The 20938-nt window shown below is 55.3% G+C and overlaps 1 protein-coding gene across 3 annotated transcripts in view; it reads left to right on the forward strand.

Annotated features, from left to right (window-relative positions):
- Positions 1–398: 398 nt before the first annotated feature.
- The window catches only part of XPO7 (exportin 7), a 30382-nt gene continuing 9842 nt past the window's right edge, over positions 399–20938 (forward strand). Inside the window, exons 1-14 of one of the 3 annotated variants that reach the window (XM_042818936.1) lie at positions 399–482; positions 8919–9065; positions 9491–9584; positions 10363–10529; positions 11559–11651; positions 13960–14064; positions 15427–15592; positions 16072–16145; positions 16416–16535; positions 16738–16884; positions 17004–17176; positions 18145–18338; positions 19324–19429; positions 20584–20719. In XM_042818936.1, coding sequence (XP_042674870.1) covers positions 465–482; positions 8919–9065; positions 9491–9584; positions 10363–10529; positions 11559–11651; positions 13960–14064; positions 15427–15592; positions 16072–16145; positions 16416–16535; positions 16738–16884; positions 17004–17176; positions 18145–18338; positions 19324–19429; positions 20584–20719 — 1740 coding nt within the window. In that variant the 5' untranslated portion in view covers positions 399–464. The remainder of the gene's footprint in view (positions 483–8918; positions 9066–9490; positions 9585–10362; positions 10530–11558; positions 11652–13959; positions 14065–15426; positions 15593–16071; positions 16146–16415; positions 16536–16737; positions 16885–17003; positions 17177–18144; positions 18339–19323; positions 19430–20583; positions 20720–20938) is intronic. The other 2 variants (XM_042818937.1, XM_042818938.1) reach the window with 2 other exon arrangements.

Below are 20938 nucleotides of genomic sequence, written 5' to 3' on the forward strand. Positions count from 1 at the left end.
CCTTTAAGAGCGATGTCAACAAAGCGCGCCCCTCCCTCCGCGGCGCCGCCGGCGTCGTGACGTCACTCGGCCGCAGGGGGCGCCGTGCTGTCCCCGTCGCGCCCGGGGGGGGGGGCTGAGGCGGGTGGGCGTGTCTTTAGCGAGTGGGCGTGGTCAAGGAGCGGCAGCGTTCAAGTGGTTGGGCGAGGTCAATGGAGTGGGCGCTGTCAGAGGGGGTGGGCGTGGTCAAGGGCGGTAGTGGTAACGAGAGTTGGGCGTGGTCAAGTGAAGTGGGCGTGGTTAGACGGGGTGGGCGTGGTCAAAGGTGTGGGCGGGAACGGCGCAGGCGCCGAAAGGCGGGAGGGCGCGACGCGCACGCGCATTGAGGCGGCGGCGCTGGTGGCTGAGGAAGGGGTGGGGGGGGCGGAGGCGGGCGCGTGCCGGGCCCGGCGGAGGCGGAGGGAGCGGAGCATGAATGGAGCAAAATGGCGGATCATGTGCAGGTGAGGGGGGGCCGCGGACGGCCGGGGCGCTCGGGGAGGCTCCTCTCAGCCTTTCCGGGCCATCGGGGGACTCCGAGGACGGGCTCCGGGCCGGTTGCGGCCTAGCGCGGCCTGCTCTGGGCGGGCGGCGGTGAGGCTCGGTAGGCCGCGGCTGGGCCTGGGGCCGAGGGATGCGGCGGGGCCTGAGGGTCCCTAACGGCCGGGGCGGTGCCGCGGGGCGGAGCTCCTGCAGCTCGGCCCGGTTCCTGCAGCGCGGCCCGGTTCTGCAGCGCGGCTCCTGCTCTATGCCCGCCGCCCGGCCTCGCCGCTGCCGGGCCCGCCTCATCCCTAGGACAGAAGTGGAGCGGATCTGCCGTGCGTGAGCCCGGGGGTGGCCGCGTTGTTCGGTTGCCACGCAGCCGCTTTGCTGAAGGAAGGCCGCGTTTGGGTGCCGTGCCGTTAAAGCCGTTGAGCTGCGCGCTGCGGGAAGCTGCTGCTGTCGTGGTTTGAAATCCTGCCTCCTCGCTTTGCTTTTCTTTGTTAAATATTGCGTTCAGCAAGTGGGAGTTATGCCCCGTCCATCCCTGGAGGTGTTCGAGGTCGGGTTGGATGGGGCCCTGGGCAGCCTGGGCTGGTATGAAGTGTGGAGGTTGGTGGCCCTGCGTGTGGCAGGGGGTTGGAGATTCATGATCCTTGAGGTCCCTTCCAACCCTGGCCGTTCTGTGAGTTACAAGCGGCCAAACGGGGTCGCGATGGCCGCGTTCGGCTCTATGGAGTTAAAGTTTAAAGGCTGCAATGTGGGAGATGCTCCGCTCGGGGGACTGGTTTGCAAATAGAGCTGGGGCAGCTGCGGCCCGGCGTGGTTCCTGCAGGGCAAACAGAGCTGGAGGAGTCGCTCAGCGTTACAGCTGTGTGTGCTCTGCACGCTGCTGATGGTCTGTTTCTTCTCTCTGCTCCAGGTGCAGCACCCAGGGAGCCTCGTGTAGTTCCTTTCGGCACAGAGGTTCCCTTCAGAACTGACTCTGGATGTGTTGGGCCTGCAGGAGGCGGTGCTTTGTGTGAATAGATTGAGTTTGGGGTGAGAGGTCTTTACAGAGAGAGCAGTGAGGTGCTGGAACAGCTGCCCAGAGAGGCTGTGATGCCCCGTCCATCCCTGGAGGTGTTCAAGGCCGGGTTGGACGGGGCCCTGGGCAGCCTGGGCTGCTATGAAATGTGGAATTTGGTGGCCCTGCCTGTGGTGGGGGTTGGAGATTCATCATCCTTGGGGTCCCTTCCAACCCTGGCCGTTCTGTGATTGTGTCAGAGATTTTGCTGTCACCTCACAGCCCAGCCTGCTCGGCACGGCTGGGTTTGATGAACTTAAATCTCTGTTGCATCCTTAATGATTTTATGGCCTGAACCGAGCTGCCCCGCAGTCGCTGAGTTATCCTGCAACGTGTGCTGCCAGTGTGGATAATGGGGAGAGCTGTTTCAGTGGCACATGCTGTGGGAGTTGGCCTTGTTTTAATAGGGGCCGCCGCTGCCAATAAATGCTGGCGGCTGGGAGCTGTGCAGAGTTCCCAGGGTTTGTGAGAGCTTTGCTTTGGGCGTCGTGTGCTGGCAGGCTGGGCTTTAATCGGGCTGTAGGGGAAGGGTTACGGTGCCTGGTGGGCACACAGGGCCATCGCAGAGGTTATTGGCAGAGCAGTGAGAAGGAAGGTGAGCTTGTAGAGCTTTGCGAGGGGGAGGTCGCACCCTCACGGGGCTTTGGGAACTGGAGGTGATGCAAACTGAGCTGCGATGCCCTGGAGCTGCAGCTGAGCGGGAGGAGGCTGCTGGGTTTGTGCTGTGATGCTGAGGCAGCAGGAGTGCAGCAGGGTGTTGTGGTGGGGCTGAAGGGCCCTGCGTTCTCCAGGTGAATTGCTGCACACCAGCTTGCCCATCTGTCAGCTCACGGATGCATATTGCTGATCCCAGGCTTGGAAGCACGGCCTAAACTTGTTCACAGAGCAGAGCAAGCAGCCTTTAGCTCTGTGGGCAGATGCAGCCCTATTCCTTTATCCCACCACACGGTGCAAACGGATCTGTTCATCTTTGCTTTCTGCTTTCCTTACGCTTGGATGTTTTCCCTGCTGTTGCCCTGAGATGGGATTTGTGCTTCCTGAGGGTGAATGTCCCTGCAGGAGAATGTTTGCTGGTAATTAACAGAACAATTAACAGAGCTGTGGCTCTGAGCGTGGAGTGTCGTGTTGGTGTGGAGTTGTGACGGTGCCACGTGGAAGCCGTCGTCAGTTCTGTTTGAGCCCCTCTCTCCTGCTTGGGGTAACCTGGCTGTGAGCTGAGAGGAATGAGATGCAGGAAGAGAAGCACTGAGCTGCTGCTGCTATAGAAGAACGTGGAATCTGGCATCCCAAAGGATTTGCCCGTGTGTTACCTGACTGCGGGCTCGGTTTGGACGTTGCTGTGTGTTGGATCCTGCTCTGCAGAGGGTCGGCAGCAGGCAGGTTGCTGCTTTCGTCTCAAAGCCATCATGGAGGAAACCTTGATTTGCGTTGGGATGGGCATCGTTTGGCTCCATCCCCACGTGGCAGAGATCTGCAGCACTGGGGGCACTGGCTGTGCTCAGAAGGGGCAGCAGGAGGGCTTGGAGGGGCCTCGGTTTGCTGCCGTGCTCAGAAAGCATCTCCCAGCCGGCGCTTCTGGAGGTGCTTTGCTCAGCTGGGTGCTTCCATCCCCAGCAGGAGCTTTGTTTTCCCTTGTTTCCGTATTTTAGAAGGCTTTTGTCATTTTGCCTCAAGCACAAGATCAAATTTGGCTTTAGAAACCCACAGCACACCAAGGGAACCCTGGGCCCTGCGCTGCGTGGCTCCGTTTGCTCTCCTGTAACCCCGCACCTGCTTGGTACAACACAGGCAGGCGCAGCAATCGCTTGCAATGCTTTGGTTTAGCTCAAGGTTTTCCCTCCTGCGTGTCGCTGCTCCATTGAGGGCTTGTATTGATCTCAGAATAGCCGGGAGGGGAGGTGCGGGCTGCCTCCACTAAAAACGGAGCTGGCAGCAGTTGTGTTGCAAATTAGTTGTTGTTGTAACCGCGCTGCTTGGATGCTCGGCACCCAGGCAGCAAAGTAACAGCAGTGGTGTTGGGTTGGGGCCGGAAAGCAGAGCAACTTTGTGATTGCTGGTAACGCCTTAACGCTTTTGAGAAGCCTGCAGGGCTCAGGTCTGCTGGAACAGAGGCGAACTTCGATTTTTACCACTTCCAATTGTCTTTTTGCTGGTAATTTTGTGCTTCTGGGGCTGTGCTTTCGTTCGCTGGTAGCGAATGCTCTGTGCTCTCCTGCTGTGTGACTGGTTGTAAGAATCTGAGAGTCACGCTGCCATCTGGGAGTTCCCTCTCCTCGTCCAGCTTTGGTGCATCCCTCCCACAGCAGCTCTGGGCGTCCTCAGCCAAATGCGACCAAACGGGAGCCAGCGGAGCAGGCGCTGCGCAGCAGACACAGGGCTGGATGCTGCCACGGCCGTACGGAGCAGCCAAGCAGTGCTTGGTGAGCAGCACTCACCCCTCTGCTCCCGTCTGCCGTGTTCCCACGGCGCGGGGCTGCGATTCCTGCATCATCCCCACGCTTTTCCTTGGGCTCCTGTTGGAAAACTCGGTGCCCTCGCAGCAGCGACCGCGCGGTGTTTGTGGAAGCGCTGATTGCAGGAGTGAGAGTCCAAGGACGTCGTGCTGGGAAATATGAATTGTGCTGTTTCTCTCGTAGCAGCAGATAAATGTCTGTAGCTCAAACAGGGCGCCGAAGGTAACCTGCAGTGCTTTGCTGACTTCGAGCAGCGCCGGAGCAGCTTTAGAGCTTGGTATGGTGGAAAACACGCTGAGCTCTCGGGTTCGTTTTGGTGCAGAGGGTTTTTGCTGCCTCCCTCGGCTCAGCGTGGCAGGGAGATGTTTGTGGAAGAGCTTCTCCTCCTCCCTGCCTTCAGCGCTGTGTTGCTCCCACGTGTGCCCTGTGCTTGCTGTTTCCTAATTTCCTGGTTGCTGCTCGTTAGGAAACGGCCGACCTTTGCCAAGCGGGAAGCCTTCAGGTGAGCAGGGAACATTGAGTCCTCCAAAAGAGAGGAGGAATTGCTGCAATTTCTGAAGCAGCGCACGAATGTGGCACATAAATAAGAAGGGAAAGAGAGATGGCAGTGACTCATTCTCCCATACAGAGGTGCTGCTGCCGCCCAGCCTCCCGTTCTGTTCCCAAATGGAAGGAGCACCTGCGCCCTGCGTTGGGCTGCTGTTCTCTTTGCCTGGGCCCTGCTGGGGCAGAACCCGTCCCCCAGCTGCTCTGGGACATGGATTTGTATCTGCTGCTCCCGCAGTGTCGGTGGGCATCAGCAGAGCTGTGTGCAGCTGCACAGCCGTGCCTGGAGGGAGCAGAAATGCAGAGGCTGCTCTGACTCTTCGCCCATCAGGCCCAGAAGAGCAGTCAGCTTTGGGGCTCTGCGTCCTGTTTGCTCCCTTTTGCTCTCGGTTCCTCAACGCAGCTGAGCAAATCCTGCTGGAGCAAAGCCTCGGTGGAGCAGCGGTGTTTATTTGCAGCCAGCTGAAATATTGAAGGGTTTGTGCCGTGTCTCAGTGGTTTCTCCAGTTGCTCAGGGTATCAGATCCTCATTTTGAAGCTCCGTGCGATGGAATCCATCCCATTCTGGGCGCTTTGTTGGCAGTGCTGGCTTACAGGGGTGTCAGTGCTGCTGTGGGGCGAAATAGCAGGGCTGGGCCTGAGAGGAGTCCCCTGCAGCTCGACTTGAAGGCCATTCATCATAAGGAAATAAACGAGAGCTCTTTAGTGATGCCCCGGGAGATGCCTGGAAGCGTTGCTGCACTAAATAACTCTTGGAGATGTTCTGGAAGGGCGTAAGTGAAGTTTTCTTTCTCTTGTTAGCAGCATAAATGGAAATGGGCCGTTTCTAGTTGAGATTCCCTTAGCAGTGAGGGCGATGAGCCACGAGCCCTGGGTTTCACAACGGTGAGCGCTCAGGAGATGCATCACCGTGCTCCTCAGTGCTGAAGAGTTGAACTGCTCCGTTTAAAAGCTTTTTTGTTCCTGGTTGAAATAGCTCAGGTGACCCGAGCCGCTTCTGTCACCGCAGCCCTCCGACTGCTGCCATGAGTTTGGTAAAGCGCAGTGATTCCCAGCCCTGACCTCAGCATCATCATCACCATCATCTTCCTCCCAGGCCAGGTAATGCCTGCAGCTTGGGGGTCCCCGTGGCGGTGGGCACACAGTCACTGCTGCTGCCTGCTGCTCTCACTGCGTGCCCTCTGCTTCCCAGGCCTCCTCTGCTGGTGACACGCAGGAGGAATAAGTTGTGGATGTGCTCAGGGTGCTGATAACGCTGAGCACAAGGAAGGACCTGTGGCTCAGGGAGGCAGGAAGCAGGCAGGAGGAAGGAATGCCTGCCTTGGAACAGCATGTGAGCGCCTCCAGCCGTGCTCATCCTGCAGGGTGACACCCAGGCGGCAGCAAAGCTTGGGTGGCTGTGATGAACCTGTTAGTGGCTGTGCTGGGGGCTCCCCGTGCTGCTCCATCTTGGGCCTGCAGAGCACAGCCTTCCCTGCCTGAGATGGGAGCTGCCAGCGTGCTGAAGTCAAACCCTATTGAACTGAACCTGCCTGCAGCTTATTGCAACCCCTGGATGTAAAGAGCGTTGCTTAAGCAACCGTGTAATATAGGATCAATTCCACAGCCAGCCCCCAGGGGCTCCTTTTTAGGTAGCTGTTGCATTCCTTGTAGTGTTTATCATTTTAAAGATGATCGCACGTTGTTTATCTTCACCGTGGGGAAAACCCGGCGCGGTGATGAGTTTTATTTGCAGCTCATGGTAGAAATAAGATTGATGGGTTGCTTTTCTTCTGCGTTCTGAGCTTCAGAGCTGCTCTCGGCAGGCATCCGAGGCCCAGATCTCATCAAGGGGCTGCTGTGTGCACAGGGCAACCGGCCCTCATGGAAGATCCCTGACGTGGATCCTGCCCGTGGGTTTGCATCAGGCCCCCAGCTTTGTTGTGCTCAGGGTGAGAAGAGATGCAAAACCAACCCGAGAACTGCGAAACAAACCTTGCCAGGGTTCAGAAAGAGGCCGGAGCTGTCACAAATAGGTGAACACAGGGAAAGGGTGTGGGGCTGTAGGCAGCGACGCCACGAGGTGTCTGAGCTGAGGAGCCTTAGCACAGCAGTTGTGTGAACACAGCTCAGCGTTCCTATATCTGCTCTGGGCTCGCAGTTGAGCTCAGTGCTGCTGGCTGGGGCTCCAGCTTGTCGTTGAGCCTCGGTACAGCACGAAGTGTGGGAGAGAACGTGGACCAAAGGGCCTGGGTTGCTGCAGGAGCTGCGGCTGTACCAGCATCCCCCCAGAACCCCAGGCTCGCAGTGCTCTGCCAAAGGCAGCAGGGGAGGTTTGGGAGCCCAGGGCTGCCTGCTGTGACTCAGCACCTCAACGCCAACTCGCTGCTTCTCCTTCCACTGCTGTCCCCATGTCCCCAGCAGCCTGGGCCTGCTGCTGCTGCGCGCCCTCAGACCAGAAGCTGGCCGCCTTCTCAGCCGCCCTGCAGGATCTTGCTTTGTAAATCATGTTTTCAGATCCCCCTTGCTCTCAAAAGAGCAAAGAAAACACAGGTGTTGGTCAGCTGGAATTGCCCTCGGTGCCATTTTACCTTTGTGACCCTCAGCAAAGCCCCGCGTGCCGGAGCCTTTCCGTGCTTCACGGGCTCTGCTGTCTCATGCTTTAGTGCTTATCTGCAGCACGCAGGGCGCTCGCATTGCCTGGTCGTTACACTGAGTGCTGCCTTTTTATCTTGCCTGAAGGAGAGGCGTTGCTGAGGTGCTCCCTGCCTCCTTGCTGCCCCAGCGTCGCCGTGCAGGGGTGAAGCTGGCTTCATTGCTGTCCCTTTGGTGGGGAGGATGATGGTTTACCGTGGGCAGAATGAAAGCTCCACGTGTGCAGCCTTGGCTCGCTCTTGGCGTCGCCCTCCCAGGCTTTGCTGTTTCTCTGTGTGCCACCTCTGCAGCTCTGCTTTTGGGGACAGTGTGCAAAAGAAGCATGGAGCGAAGATCAGCTGCAGGTCTGGGCTGCTGGGATGCTCAGGACGGCTCACGCAGCGCCGCAGGAGGTGGGATGGGTGCCAGCAGCTGGCGTGGACACGGACTCTCCACGGAGCTGCTGGATAACTGGGGGCAGCTCTCCTACATCTGTCACTTTTCACCTGGAAGCCGTGCTGCAGTGGCTGCAGCATCCCCTGACGGCGGCCCTGACTCCTGGGTGACCTGAGGAGGTTCTGCTGGAGCCCTGTGAGAGCTGTGCGGCTCTGATGCAGTGAAGGCGGCGGGTTCTGCACGTGGGCTGGCTCAGGTCCCAGCCGGTCACAGCCAGGCTGAACAGAAGCCATGGGGCAGCGCTGCTGAGCCCCACAGCAGTGAGAAGTGGAGTCTGTTGGAGCTGCGAGGGCCATTGCGAGGAAGCTCTGTGCCTGAGCTCGAGGAATTCCTGCAGGGGGTGCAAAACTGGCCAGAAAGAGCTCTTAAAAGGACGAGTGCTTCTTGCCAGAGGTGTCACACGCTCTCTAGAGCCCTTTTCCACTAGTGGCAGTGGATCCTTATGGGGCAGTGCCTGGGGAGCCCTCTGCCAGCCACGGGTTTGCCAGAAAGCAGTGAAGTTGCACCCAGGACTCATCTCCTGGGTTTGAGTTCCTTGCCCTGCCTCCTTAGCAGGGGTAACAAAGGCTGCAGGGTGCTGGGGGCCTTCCTGCAAGTCTCTCGCTGCAGGGGACCCCACCTGCAGGACTTACCAGCAGATGTGTTCATTACCTGGGAAAGGACAACCAGGGTCCCTCCTTGGGCCTCTTGTGATGCTGTCTCATCTGGTGGCCTTGGCAGCATCAAAAGCTTTGTGTGAAGTTGCTGCAGTTGTGCATGAGGAGCGTTGGGCTGCGCGCTGACCCTGGCACGGATGTGGTTTTGACGTGAGGATGTGTCCAGGAATACAGCAAGCAGCCAATGCTATCCTGCTGTGCAAGCAGCCCTGCAGCAGTGGGAAAAACCTGCTTGTCAATCCAGCAGGAAGAACCTGAGGGAGTATTGATGTCCATCCACGGAGCTGCTTTTTAGCTGGGACGCCTTGGGGGAAAACCATCTGCCTGGCTCAGGGTGAATATTCCCCAGCTGTTTGAGCACAGCCTGCCTGGTGCTTTTATTTCCCTTCACAGGGGCAGCCATCGCATCGTTGGTTCTCCTGTGCTTTAGGTGGCTGTGGCCTGCAGTGCTGAAGGCTTCCTCTCAGTCCTCCCAGCATCCCGGGATGCTGAGGTCTGTCACTCTGCCCCGCAAAGGGAATCCGAACAGAGATGGGGGGGTCGCCGCTGCTTGGCACAGAAACAGCTGTGACAGTGCTGTCAGTAAACTGCAAAACCTCATTTCTCATCTATTTTTCCTCTCTGTTCCAGAGCCTAGCCCAGCTAGAGAACCTGTGCAAGCAGCTGTATGAGACCACAGACACTGCGACACGGCTGCAGGCAGAGAAGGCCCTGGTTGAGTTCACCAACAGTCCCGACTGCCTGAGCAAGTGCCAGCTGCTTCTAGAAAGAGGGAGTGTATGTAAAGCAAAAACACCTCCAGCGGGTCTCAGTCTTCTGGACGTGGACGGGGCTGCTGGCCCCGCGTTCTGCTCTGCACTGTGTGTCTTGCACACGCGGCGTGCTCGTGTGTCTGTCTTGATTTGTAGGCATCCTCTGCCAAGGAAAGCCTTGGCACGCTGACGGCAGGCGCTGCAGCAGAACCAGCTGCTGTTCTTGTGAGCTTTGCTGCGTTCTTTGCAGGCTGCCACCCAGCCGTGCCAAGCTTCAAATGAAGGTGTTACGAGGGCAGGGGGGGGATGGTGCGTGCACAGAGGTGCAGAGGACGTAAAACCAGTATCTGAAACCCGGATTGCCAGCAGGCAGCTGGCTTAGCATCCAGCACTGCCCGCTTGATGCTCCTGTTGTGAAATGTGCTCTCAGTGCCTCGTTTCTCTTCACAGTCGTCCTACTCCCAGCTCCTGGCAGCTACATGCCTTACGAAACTCGTGTCACGCACAAACAACCCGCTACCGTTGGAGCAGCGAATTGATATCCGTGAGTACAGGGCTTGGGTTTGCGGAGTGAATGTGAGAAGCTGTTGTGCACGCTTTCATCCCCGCCTGGTGCAGCTTTGTGCAGCTTTGTGCAGCCTCCTGTGCCTCACACTGAGGCGTGGGCTGGAAAGCAAGGATTGTCTTGCACCGAGTCTCCTGGTGGAGCTCCGGGTTGAAGTTGTAGGGCTGAGGAGATGGAGGGGATTGGTGACTGTGAGGCTCGTGAATGAATCCTGGACACGTTCCCTTTGGACCTTCACACACACGTGCTATTTCCCCTTCGCAGGGCATGCTTTCCAAAGTGAATTTTTTCTGGCTCTCTGGAATACAGGCAGTGTTTCCTAAGGGAGCAGCCGTTGTCGCAGCGCTCTTCCCTGGATCGTGGCTGATGCTTCCTTTCCTCCAGGGAAAGGCTCTGAATCTGCTTTCCTTTGTAGAAGTGATGCAATAAACGATCGTCCCTGAGATCTCAGAAACCTTTCCAGCTTCCCTCCCTCCTCACACGTGGGCACAGAGGCTGGGATTTAAGCTGGTGCCACACAGGCGCCTTTGGGGGAGGAGCTCACGCCTGTCTGCCTGCTTTCCAGATCTGTCCCACAGCTCTCGCGCCTCGAAGGCACAAACAAAACCCACCTTTTTATCCAAGCCACTGCTGTGCTCACCTTAGGGTTGATTTTTTTATTTCCTTTAACTGCTTTCACAAAGATACTTTGATCCTAACACAGCATCTCAGCTCCAGCTGCCGTGTTTTGGTCTCAAACCTCTTCTCTGTGTTCCAGGAAACTATGTGCTCAACTACCTTGCCACCAGGCCGAAGCTGGCCACGTTTGTCACACAAGCACTGATCCAGCTGTATGCCAGGATCACTAAGCTGGGCTGGTTTGACTGTCAGAAGGATGAATACGTCTTCAGGAACGTGATCACAGATGTCACAAGGTTCTTGCAGGTCAGAATTTAAGATGAATGCACGTCTTGTGGGATTTGAAAGTCTCTGCGTTGGCTCTGCGTTGCTCTGCAGCTCTGTTTGGTCTTTCATTTGATTTGCATTTGTTGACTGAACACATGAGGAGTGACTCCAAGGCTTAAAGCTAAAAATCAACCTGCTCTGCCAGCTGTCCTCATTTAATCTTGATAGCAGGGAGGTTTCCCAGTGCCTTCTGTATAGATAGCGTGCAGACACTGAGCTGCTGGGCAGCACGTGGCTCCCATAAAGAAGTGGTGAAGTCCCAGACCAAAACGTGCCTGGATTTGTGTCGCAGGTGAGTTTGGTCTTGGAAGTTGGAAGAGATGAGGGCAGTTTGAGCAGGATGTGCTGACCAAGGTGTGGAGCCAGGGGAGGAAGCAGCGCTGGGTAGCTACAGAACAGGAACTGGGGCAAAGGAGCAATGCAGGTCACTTCTCTGGAGCCATCTCTGAGTGGGCTGCTGCTTCCAGGCTCCTTTCACAACAGGGCCCCTGTTGGCAGCCTGCAGTGCAACCAGAGGCCAAAAAGGCTGTGAAGAATGGGCTCCCTTCCCTGGGAGATGGGCCGTGGGGCTGCTGCTCCTGTTATTCCAGGTGTGCAGCTCAAAAAGAAGAATTCTTTTCCCATAGTTGCCACCTGACAGCTCTGGAGCCACTGACGTCTGCACAGCTGCTGTTAAAACCAAGGGAACTGGTTTAAAAATAAACCATCTTCTCAGGGTTGGGGTCTGAAACAAACACGGGGATTAAGCTGTTAAATAAAAGGAGCCTGTTATTTGCGAGCTCACATCACCACGATCCTCATCAAACCTTGTTCATAAGATCAAGTCGTTCCTAACTGCATTTAAATTCTCATCTGATGCTGCTCCCAGGCTTCTTCCCTCATCCAGGGATAAAGCAGCTGTAGAGAAAGATGTCTAGGAGTCTTCCATCAGAAAGAGCTGTGAGTGGCAGTGATGTTTGCTGAAAGCAGCCCAGCAGTAACTCCTTTCCCTGTCCCCTCCTTCCTCAGGATAGTGTAGAGCACTGCATCATAGGAGTGACAATCCTGTCCCAACTAACTAATGAAATTAATCAAGTAAGTGCTACAGCCTTCCTCAGTGAAGTAAGTGTCCAATTTTCTCATTCATATTGCTGTGTCCTGCCGTGTCTGTGCCTTGGTGGGGGTTTTTGCTTGTCTTTCTGGGGGTTGTTTTTTCCTTGTTGGTGTGGGGAGCGTTGCGTAGCGGGTGGGATTTTTTCCTTTTCTTGTTTGTTTCTCACCCAGTCCCATAGCTGGGCATTAAGATGCTGCTTCCTCCCGGCCTGAGGAGCTGTGTTGTTTCACTGGCATCTTCCATCTTCTCATGCTTCCATGTCACCTTTTGAGATCAGAAAGGAGGGAGCAGCGAGTCCAGGCCCAGAGCATCAGGACATCGCTGCCAGCTCCCCTGCTCAGCCCCTGTGCGTTGTTACAGCTCGGTTCTTGTGCCAGGAGAGACAAAACAAAGAGGGTCTGTCAGGTTGTGGAGGCTTTTAAAGCAGCCTGGTCACTCAGTGCTGGATTTTGGCCCCTTCCCAAACAGTTCAGGGTCACTGGGGTTAAGGAGTGCTGTGATTTTGCTTGGTGCTGTCTTGCATCGCTTCCCTGCCGAGTGGCACAGAATTTGTCACAGCACCGTTGGTGGCTTCCACTGCCCATAGAACTCAGTGGGTTTTGCTGATTATTTCATTTTTAGTGTCTAACTAAGGAAAACTGTAACTTCTGCTAATGAATGGACTAATCCCAGCACCAGAATGCATTGATCCGTGTGTGGGGTTTGAGAGATGATGACAGGCAGTGTCCAGAGCTAGAAATGGTGGAGGTGTTTTCCTGGCCAGGTCCAAGCACCAGTTTCTCCTGCTGAAATTAAAGTTGAGCATCTCTGAGCTTCCCGAGCCCTTCTCTGTAATCTGAACAGCATCTGCAACCATTGCAGACCCAAATTCACTTTCTTAAGCCTGGCTGGGTCAGTAAATCCCAACCTGCAGCTCCTCCTGCCTCGCTGCTGCCACAGTTTCCTGGCAGTGACTTCATCTGCACGAAGGAAGGTCCTGCACCTCCTCACACCAGGGATGGAGGGGCTCTGCCTGCTCCCCCAGTCAGCATCCCTGCAGGGCTGCCCTTGTGCTCACAGCAGCCATCAGCCACAATCTGGCACCCGTTCCACCTCCCCGCTCCCTACAGATGGATGTAAAAACAAACAGAAAAGCAATGAACTCAGAGTCTGCGCTCTGAATTCCCTTCCTAAAACCTGGCGTATCGAATCTGCCTCAGGTTGCTGGGCATTCCTGTGCTCTGTGCTGGCCCTGCGCAGGGCTGCATCCACCGACTCATCTTGGAATGTCTCAAAGTGCCACTGCTTGCACAATCGTCCTTCTGTCCGCATTCCCACTCGTCAGAGCGGGGTCAAGCACACAGCAAACAAACAAGCAAAAAAAAAAATCCCACCTTGTCCTCAAGCTTTTCCTGGTAACTGTTTAAACTTCCATTTCTGTTATGCAAGAGCAGAAATTGCCGAAGCTCTGTTGACTAAAGCTGGTGTTCTAAAAGCTGGCAGCACAGATGGAATAGAGCGCTTAGGAACTGTGTAGAGCTCTCAGTTTTCATCCTGAAGAGCTGCACGGATTTGCCTGGAGGTGCTGCGTGCCTGCAGGAGCTGAGTTACACCCCGTGCTAAAGGAGAGGGAAACTCTTGTTTGCTGCGGGCAGGGAGGTTTGTAATGGCTGTGGGAAGCCCTGCTGCTCTGCCCATCACCGAGCGTCCTGCGCTCACACGAAGCAGAGCGGCAGTCTGTGCTGCCAGCCCAGTTCAGGCTGCGGTCACTGAATCGGTGCCTTTGTCACCCCCTGCCCAGCAATCTGTGTTGATCTGCCTCCCAAACCACGCGTCACCTTTTATTCCGATACGATGAGAGATCCAGGCCTGCAGTTTGGGACAGATACTCCAAACTGTGTGCTGCTGGTTAACTCTGCTAGTCTTGTTCCCATCTGTGCAGGTGCAGGAGGGGATGTTGTAAGTGGCCTTTTAATTGCTGGTAGTTGATTGAGTGTCTGCCCAGCGGCTTCAGGTAGGATCCAGCCCTCAGGGCTGCTTCGCAAAGCAGCGCTCGAGTTGCTCCATGATTCCGTCCCGTTGCAAATGCCACCTGCAGTCCTGCTTTGGAGGGGGTTCAGATGAACTGGAGCGTAACCCAGGGATCCAGCAGAACGGGGTTGTAGGTGAGGGGTTCCACTGTGAGCCAGCAGTGCAGAGGAGGGAGCGCAGAGGGCAGTGTGTGCCCTGGTGCCGCGCTGGAGGGAAGCCTTGGTGTCCCCAGAGCTGCTGTGTGTTCTGCTGGCCTCGTGCCACCTCTGCCTGCTGGTTCTAAGCTCTGCTTTTCTCTCTGCCCAGGCTGACACGACTCATCCTCTGACCAAGCACAGGAAAATAGCCTCTTCCTTCCGGGATTCATCTTTATTTGATATTTTCACACTGTCATGCAATTTGCTGAAACAGGTAAGGAAGCCATTGGTTCCTAGGGGCTGCGAGTCGGGGCGGCAGCCTCTGGGCTGACATTCCTTCCAACGCGGACCTTGGGACTCTGTGTGCTCTGTTCTGCTCTTTAGGAAAGCTTCCACTTGGGTTTATGTTATCTGTGCAGCAATTGCACAGATTTGAGTGGTTCAACTCCTATCCTTCCAGCTGAACGATGTGTCGGCGTTGACAAATAGCACAAAGAGCGAAAAGCAGGCTTTATTTTAAAGATGGTTTAAAACCAGCAGCTCTCGTTCTGCCAGTAACAAAGCGGGGATGTGGGAGTGATTTGAGCTTCTTTTTCTTACCCTGATTTCCAAAGGAAGCACGGCCTGCACAGTTACACTGGTTTTCATTCCTTGTGCCCCCTGAGCAGCTCTGGTAACAGCTGAATTCAGCTCTTTCAGCTGAGGATGTATTTGAGTGGGCTTCCTCCACTTTTGTGAAGAGAAGCACCCGGCCGGGTGGCTGAGCTGAGGGTTGGAGCATAGTGCAGCCTTGCTGGTGTTTGTGGGAGGCGTTGGAGCAGGACTGGATTTATCTGAACGCCCAAATCCTTTTGAGAGTAACTGGAGATGCTCTGGGCTGCCAGAAAGCAGCGATGACGCTTCTGTCAGCATCCATAAAGCAGCAGGCAGTCAGGCAGCCCCAGAAGAATCCCCTCATTGTGGAGGGAGTGAAGAAGACATTCCAGCCCTGCTGGCACGGCTCTTGGCAGTGTCAGCACACTGCAGTGTTATTTGCAGCGGGCTTAAGCTGGGAGAGGTTTGTTTTGTTTCGAGCACAGAGCAGTGATAGAAAGCAGAGAGAGGCCGGCCTGTCCCTGCAGTGCAGCCCCGAGTGCTGCATTTAAGCTGCAGTGAAACCACCTGGTGTCTCAGACCCACCGACTTCCTGGTGCCACTTGAGAGTGTGCCAGAGCTCTGCAACTGGAGCAGGGCTGATACAGATCAGCTGTGCAGCACAAGTGAATGCACTCCTTTCCATCCGAGGGCTGGGAGGAGCGACGGGATTCCCTGCTGCCCGGTGCTTGTCAGCACAACGCGGGTTCTCGAGTTGAACCTCAATGAGAGCTTCTGTATCTCGGGAGTCTCACGGTAGAATTGCACGCTGGCAGGCCTGGCTGCTCCTCTCCTGTGCAGCACAAAGCAGGTGGCAAAGGAAGCCCTGTGTTTACCCACCTCGTGTGAAGACTGAGTGTAGGTGCTGTCAGCGGGGCAGCAGGGCTGGCTGCTGCGTGATCCTTGTGGCTGCTGCATCCCCGTGAAGCTGAGTTGGGCTCCCAGCCTCAGCCGTCACCTCGGTTTTCTTACCTATGCTTTTCAAATCCTCCATCTCTTACAGGCTTCTGGGAAGAACCTGAACCTCAATGATGAGAGCCAGCACGGTCTGCTCATGCAGCTTCTAAAGCTCACTCATAATTGCCTGAACTTTGATTTCATCGGCACGTCGACGGATGAGTCCTCAGATGATCTTTGCACTGTGCAGATCCCAACCAGTTGGAGATCAGGTAATCCTGCTGGGGAAGAGGCCTGCATGGAGGCGTACCAGCTGGAGGTCTGGGCGACTTGAGGAAGCCTTTCTGCACTGGTACCAGTGCCAGACGTAGAGGCCAATTCAAGCAACAGTCCATTATTTAAGGGGAAAAAAAAGAAAAGGGAAAAAAAAAGCTATAAATAACAAGTCAGCTCGTCAGCTGTTCTTCACACCCTTCCTCTTCTCACCAGGCATTTTGCAGGCAGTCCCTCTGGCTGCTTTCTTAAAATATTACCCTGTAGTTTTGTCCCAGCGCCGCAGAGCAGCTGGTTGATTTCTGGAAAAGCCAGAAAGCAAGCGATGTAAAAATGTAAAACCCTTTGGAGACGTTCTTCAGAGCGCAGTGCCCTGTGTGACAGCACACAGCTCGTCTCGGTTTGGACACACAGGCCTTGGGTTTCTGGCAAGCAGTGACTGGAGGTGTCGCCAATGCAGCGTTCTGTTCTGTTTCAGCATTCTTGGATTCTTCGACCCTTCAGCTGTTTTTTGATCTTTATCATTCCATCCCTCCGTCGTTTTCTCCTCTGGTAAGTGGGCTGTTGGTGTTCCTTACGGACTCCACGACCGTGGGGTCTGCAGGGCTCATCCTTGCTGTCGGTTGAAGGTCCCAGAAGGACCTCAGGAATTGTTTTGGTGGCGCTGCTGGGCGATTCCTGACCCCGCTCACTGGGCATTCGCTACAGAATGCACCTTTGGAATCCATTCGCAGAGAGATTCCAGAGGTTTGAGTTGAGGGTGACTTCGTTGCTCCTTCTGGTGCTCTGACCCCTCCTTTCTGCTCATCCCTGTCCGTTCAGGTGTTGTCCTGTTTAGTGCAGATCGCCTCTGTACGCAGATCCCTCTTCAACAATGCGGAACGAGCAAAGTTTCTGTCTCATCTCGTTGATGGAGTCAAGCGAATACTGGAAAACCCTCAGGTGAGAGTTTGAGCGCAGGCACTGGGATTCTCTGCTCCCTCTGCTTCAAGTTCCTTCTCCAGCAGTGCTTTCTAATGCACACATCCCACCTTTGGCACTGGGGACAGCGGGGCGACGTTTTGCCGCTCCGTTCCGTCCCATCTCTGCCTCTTCCCATTGCTGAGCGGCGCTGTTTCTCAGTTCTTTCTTCTTCCCCTCTCAGAGTTTATCAGACCCAAACAACTACCACGAGTTCTGCCGATTGCTGGCCCGATTGAAAAGCAATTACCAGCTGGGGGAGCTGGTGAAGGTGGAGAACTACCCCGAGGTCATCCGACTCATCGCCAACTTCACCGTGACCAGCCTGCAGGTACGAGGTGCTTCGCCTGCCCTCGCTGGCTGTTGCTCTTCCTGTGCTGTCCGAGTCAAAACGAGTGGATAAAATAATCACAGCTCACTGATTTCCTTTCCTTTCTGCTGGCTCTTCAGCACTGGGAGTTTGCACCAAACAGTGTTCACTATCTGCTGAGCTTGTGGCAGCGCCTGGCGGCGTCGGTGCCCTACGTGAAAGCCACCGAGCCTCACATGCTGGAAACGTACACACCTGAAGTCACAAAGGCCTACATCACGTCCAGACTGGAATCTGTGCACATCATACTGAGGTATGGAAAGCAGAGAGATGGCAATGCTGCTGCAGGCACCGGGATCTGGCACAGGAGGCTCTAGTGCTTCTGTCCCGAGTTCTCTGTTAGGAGCAGATGTGGCTGCAGGAAGTCCTGCTGATCACCAGAGGGTTTTTGGGGGAAGCTTACCTTAATCTCACCTTCTGTCTACTGTTATGCTGTGTTAAACATGCATCTTCTAAGCTTTTTTTGTTCCTTTAGACCTCGGTCACTCTCGTGTTTGAGGTCGATCCGGGTGGTTTCAGAGGTGCTCTCACCCACCCAAATGGCGTAATGCCATTTGCACTCCGAATTCCCCTCCTAACAGAGAGGGAGAAGCACATAAAAAGTGATTCTGTGAATTTTCCATCTGCTGTGGGATGGCACAAATCATGCCTGAAAGTCTCCCCTTTACTTTGAATGGGAAGGCAGCCCGGAGGACCCTGCTGCAGTGCCTTTGTTTGCCTGGGATGAGTTACACCTTGTGTTTGTATGGCAGGCATAGAAAAATAATCTGTGAAGGGGAGACAGATGAGCTTATCCCTCCTGAGGAAGCACGGGTGGAACAGCAGGTCTATTTAATTTCGGTGTTGGCAGTGCAGTGCTGAGGTTGATGCAGTTAGAGAGAAAGGAAGCTGAAGCACGAGGAAAGATGGGAAGCTTGATGTAACAAAGACAGCCAGACAGAGAAGTTGTTGCTGGCGCTCAGCTAACCATCTGTAAGCAGAAAGGTGTAAGAAGAGCTTGCTCATCCCAGCTCCTCGGGGTCCCTGCACCCCATCCACTCCTGTTTTCATGGCTGCAGCAGCCTTCAGATCACCACTCAGTGGGTGCAGCTCTCTGTCCCCACGGAGCCCTCGCTCAGTGCAGTGCTTGTGCCCAGGGCAAGCGCCTCCATGGGCTCATCTTCCAGGTTGGGCCGCCGCTGCCTTGTCAGTCCTTATCTGAGCCGCTCTCTCACCACGCAGGGACGGTCTGGAGGATCCCCTGGATGACACCGGCCTGGTGCAGCAGCAGCTGGATCAGCTCTCCACCATCGGCCGGTGTGAGTATGAGAAGACGTGCGCTCTGCTGGTGCAGCTCTTTGACCAGTCGGCCCAGTCCTACCAGGAGCTGCTGCAAAGCGCCACCGCCAGCCCCATGGACGTTGCTGTGCAGGAAGGTGAGCTGTGGGAGAGCAGCGCTGCCAGCAGCCTGCAGTCCTGCTGAAACGCACACAGGGCGGCCAGATTTTGCACGTGTTTCCCTTGGGAGGTGTTGTGTGGTACGGAATATTCTTGGCTGTGGGCAGACGTTGCCAACACGCACAGCAGTGCTTGCTGGAGGTGCTGCTGTCCTGTAGTTTGACTGCACACCTTTCTGGGGGAACGATTTCATCCATCTGCCTGCCGCTCTCACACTGGTGGGTTTTAAGGATGTTCTCTGATCCACGTGATGGGTGATGAGCCGTGCTGCTCTGTCTTTTGTGTGAGGGAGGGTGAGCAGCATTCATCTGAACAACTCTGCCTGGGCAGCAGTTGGCTGGGATGAATAACTGGGAGAAAGCTGCAAACCTCTGTCTGAAGGGGAGTCTGTGTGCAGTACTGGGTGCTCTGCCATTCTTTGGTGTAGGAATCCTTTCACATCAGCCACAGGAAAAGCAGCACCTTTTTTGAGAGGTGGGTACGGCTGTGTTTCGCCCCTTTCTCTACAACACAGCTGGCTTGCAGGCCCTCCTTGCAGAAATCGGGCACATCAGCACGAGTTTAGAGACCACAGCTTCCTTCCGAAGCAGTATTTGATCTCTTGCAGTGCCACTGTGTGGGCAGAGCTCAGTGATGCTGATTTCTGCAGCAGACACATGGATTTTGACAGGATAAGTGCTGCCTGCTGGCGCTGCACGTGTTTAAATAACACAGGATGCGCTTTTACCAGGCAGTGACTTTCTGCTCAGGAATAGCTTGAAATAACAAACATCTTCCAAGCAGACCTGGCATCCTCCATTCCCTCCCTCGTCAAGACGTGCTTGTTTTGGGGAACTGTACTGCTGGCATACTTGGCACTAAAACAGACAGAGAATCCCATCTTTGCCAACCTGAAGTGCAGGGCTCCTCACTTCCTGCCTGTGATGTGAGGCGCCTGGTTCTGATGTCCTCTGTTGGTTGCAGGGCGCCTGACGTGGCTCGTCTACATCATCGGGGCAGTGATTGGTGGTAGGGTCTCATTTGCCAGCACAGATGAGCAGGATGCGATGGACGGCGAGCTGGTCTGTCGGTAGGGATGCTGACTGTTTTCTAGCTGCACCACTCTTCAAGTCTGTCCAAGAAGTGCTGTCACGAAGCTGTCACCATGTTCTTCCCCTCTCTTTGCTGGACAGAACGGTGTGGGATTGGCCATCCTGAAAGAAGGGACTGGCAGCTCAGATTTCTGCTGAGGCTTGGCTAAATTGGGAGGGCTGGGTTGGAAGGAAGAGGGTGAGAGGGGAAGAGCGTGAAAGAGGGCGGTTCATCCTGGGCTTCAGTGCCTGCGTTGAAGTAGAACTAAATGAACGATGGTTCTCTGAGGTGGGGGGGGAAATCTCTTGTTAAAAACCCAAAGTGGGTTTTGTGCTTGATACACTGCAGGTGTTGTAGCCCTTCTGCACGTGTTTAAGGCTTTGTGTTGTCCTCTGATGGATCTGGGGGATGGTAAACCCTCAGTGCAAGCAGTGCAACCACTGGTTGGATGTGAGAATTACAAACAGCCCTGAGCCACACTGAATGCCTTGCAGTTCAGAGCTAATTGCTGTGCTCTGCAAGGGTGGGAAGAGGGAGCTCACCTGGCCAGGTGTGGAAGCTGGTCTGTTGGAGAGCCAAGGCTGATAAATTACACCAAGCATTGGCTTCCCAAGTAGTTACTGAAGGGGAAATGGTGAGACCTCGTGTATATGACAGTCACTCTCAGGGCCAGCGTGTATGCTGGGTGCTGATAAGAATCTGTGCTTTGTGGCACTGGCTGGGATGTCACTTCTTCTGCCCCCTGTTTGCTGCACTGTGTCACCCTGCAGTCCCAGCCCTGGTTGCCCTGCACGCAGCTTCCCACAGGGCTCACAACAGAAGCCAGGTGGAGTGTCACTGAGAGGGAGGAAGCAGTGCTTAACAGGCTGGATCCGTCCCTGGAGAAGCGGTGCTACAGCACCTGCAACTCCCTGCTTTAGCAAGTTAAATCCAGGGCCTGCCATCCCTGTTGGAAGGGACGTGGAGGCCTTAGAGTGGCCTTGCACAGAAAAGCAATGCATGCCAGTCGTCTTGTTGTCACTTTAGTTAACTGCTGACCCAAAGCAGCGATGCAGAAAGTAAAAAGCGCTGCTGGAAGCGGCCCTGGGTGCCTGAAGCCCCTCAGTGCTCCTGCATCCAGCAGCAGTGACCTCTGTTCCCCCCTCCTTGCAGGGTGCTGCAGCTGATGAACCTGACGGACTCACGGCTGGCACAGGCTGGCAATGAGAAGTTGGAGCTTGCCATGCTGAGCTTCTTTGAGCAGTTCCGGAAGATCTATATTGGAGATCAGGTGCAGAAGTCTTCCAAGGTAATCTCCTTTGTGTCTTTTGCCATGCCAAGGGCAGTCGTAGCTTCACTTTTTGGGATGAAAGCAGGTGGCACTTAGGAGACTTGCCTGCTCTGGATCTGCGTTAACGCTTCAAACCCTGAGCTGCCCTGTGTGCGTGGGGAAGGAGGCAGAAATGGTGACAGCAGCCTTAAACTTGAGATCTGGGCTCGGTTTTATCCACCAGCTTCCTTCTGTGAC

The sequence above is a fragment of the Centrocercus urophasianus genome, unplaced genomic scaffold (assembly GCF_019232065.1).
Source record: "Centrocercus urophasianus isolate 14NV4802_14NV808 unplaced genomic scaffold, USGS_Curo_1.0 seq_171, whole genome shotgun sequence".
Taxonomy (NCBI): domain Eukaryota; kingdom Metazoa; phylum Chordata; class Aves; order Galliformes; family Phasianidae; genus Centrocercus; species Centrocercus urophasianus.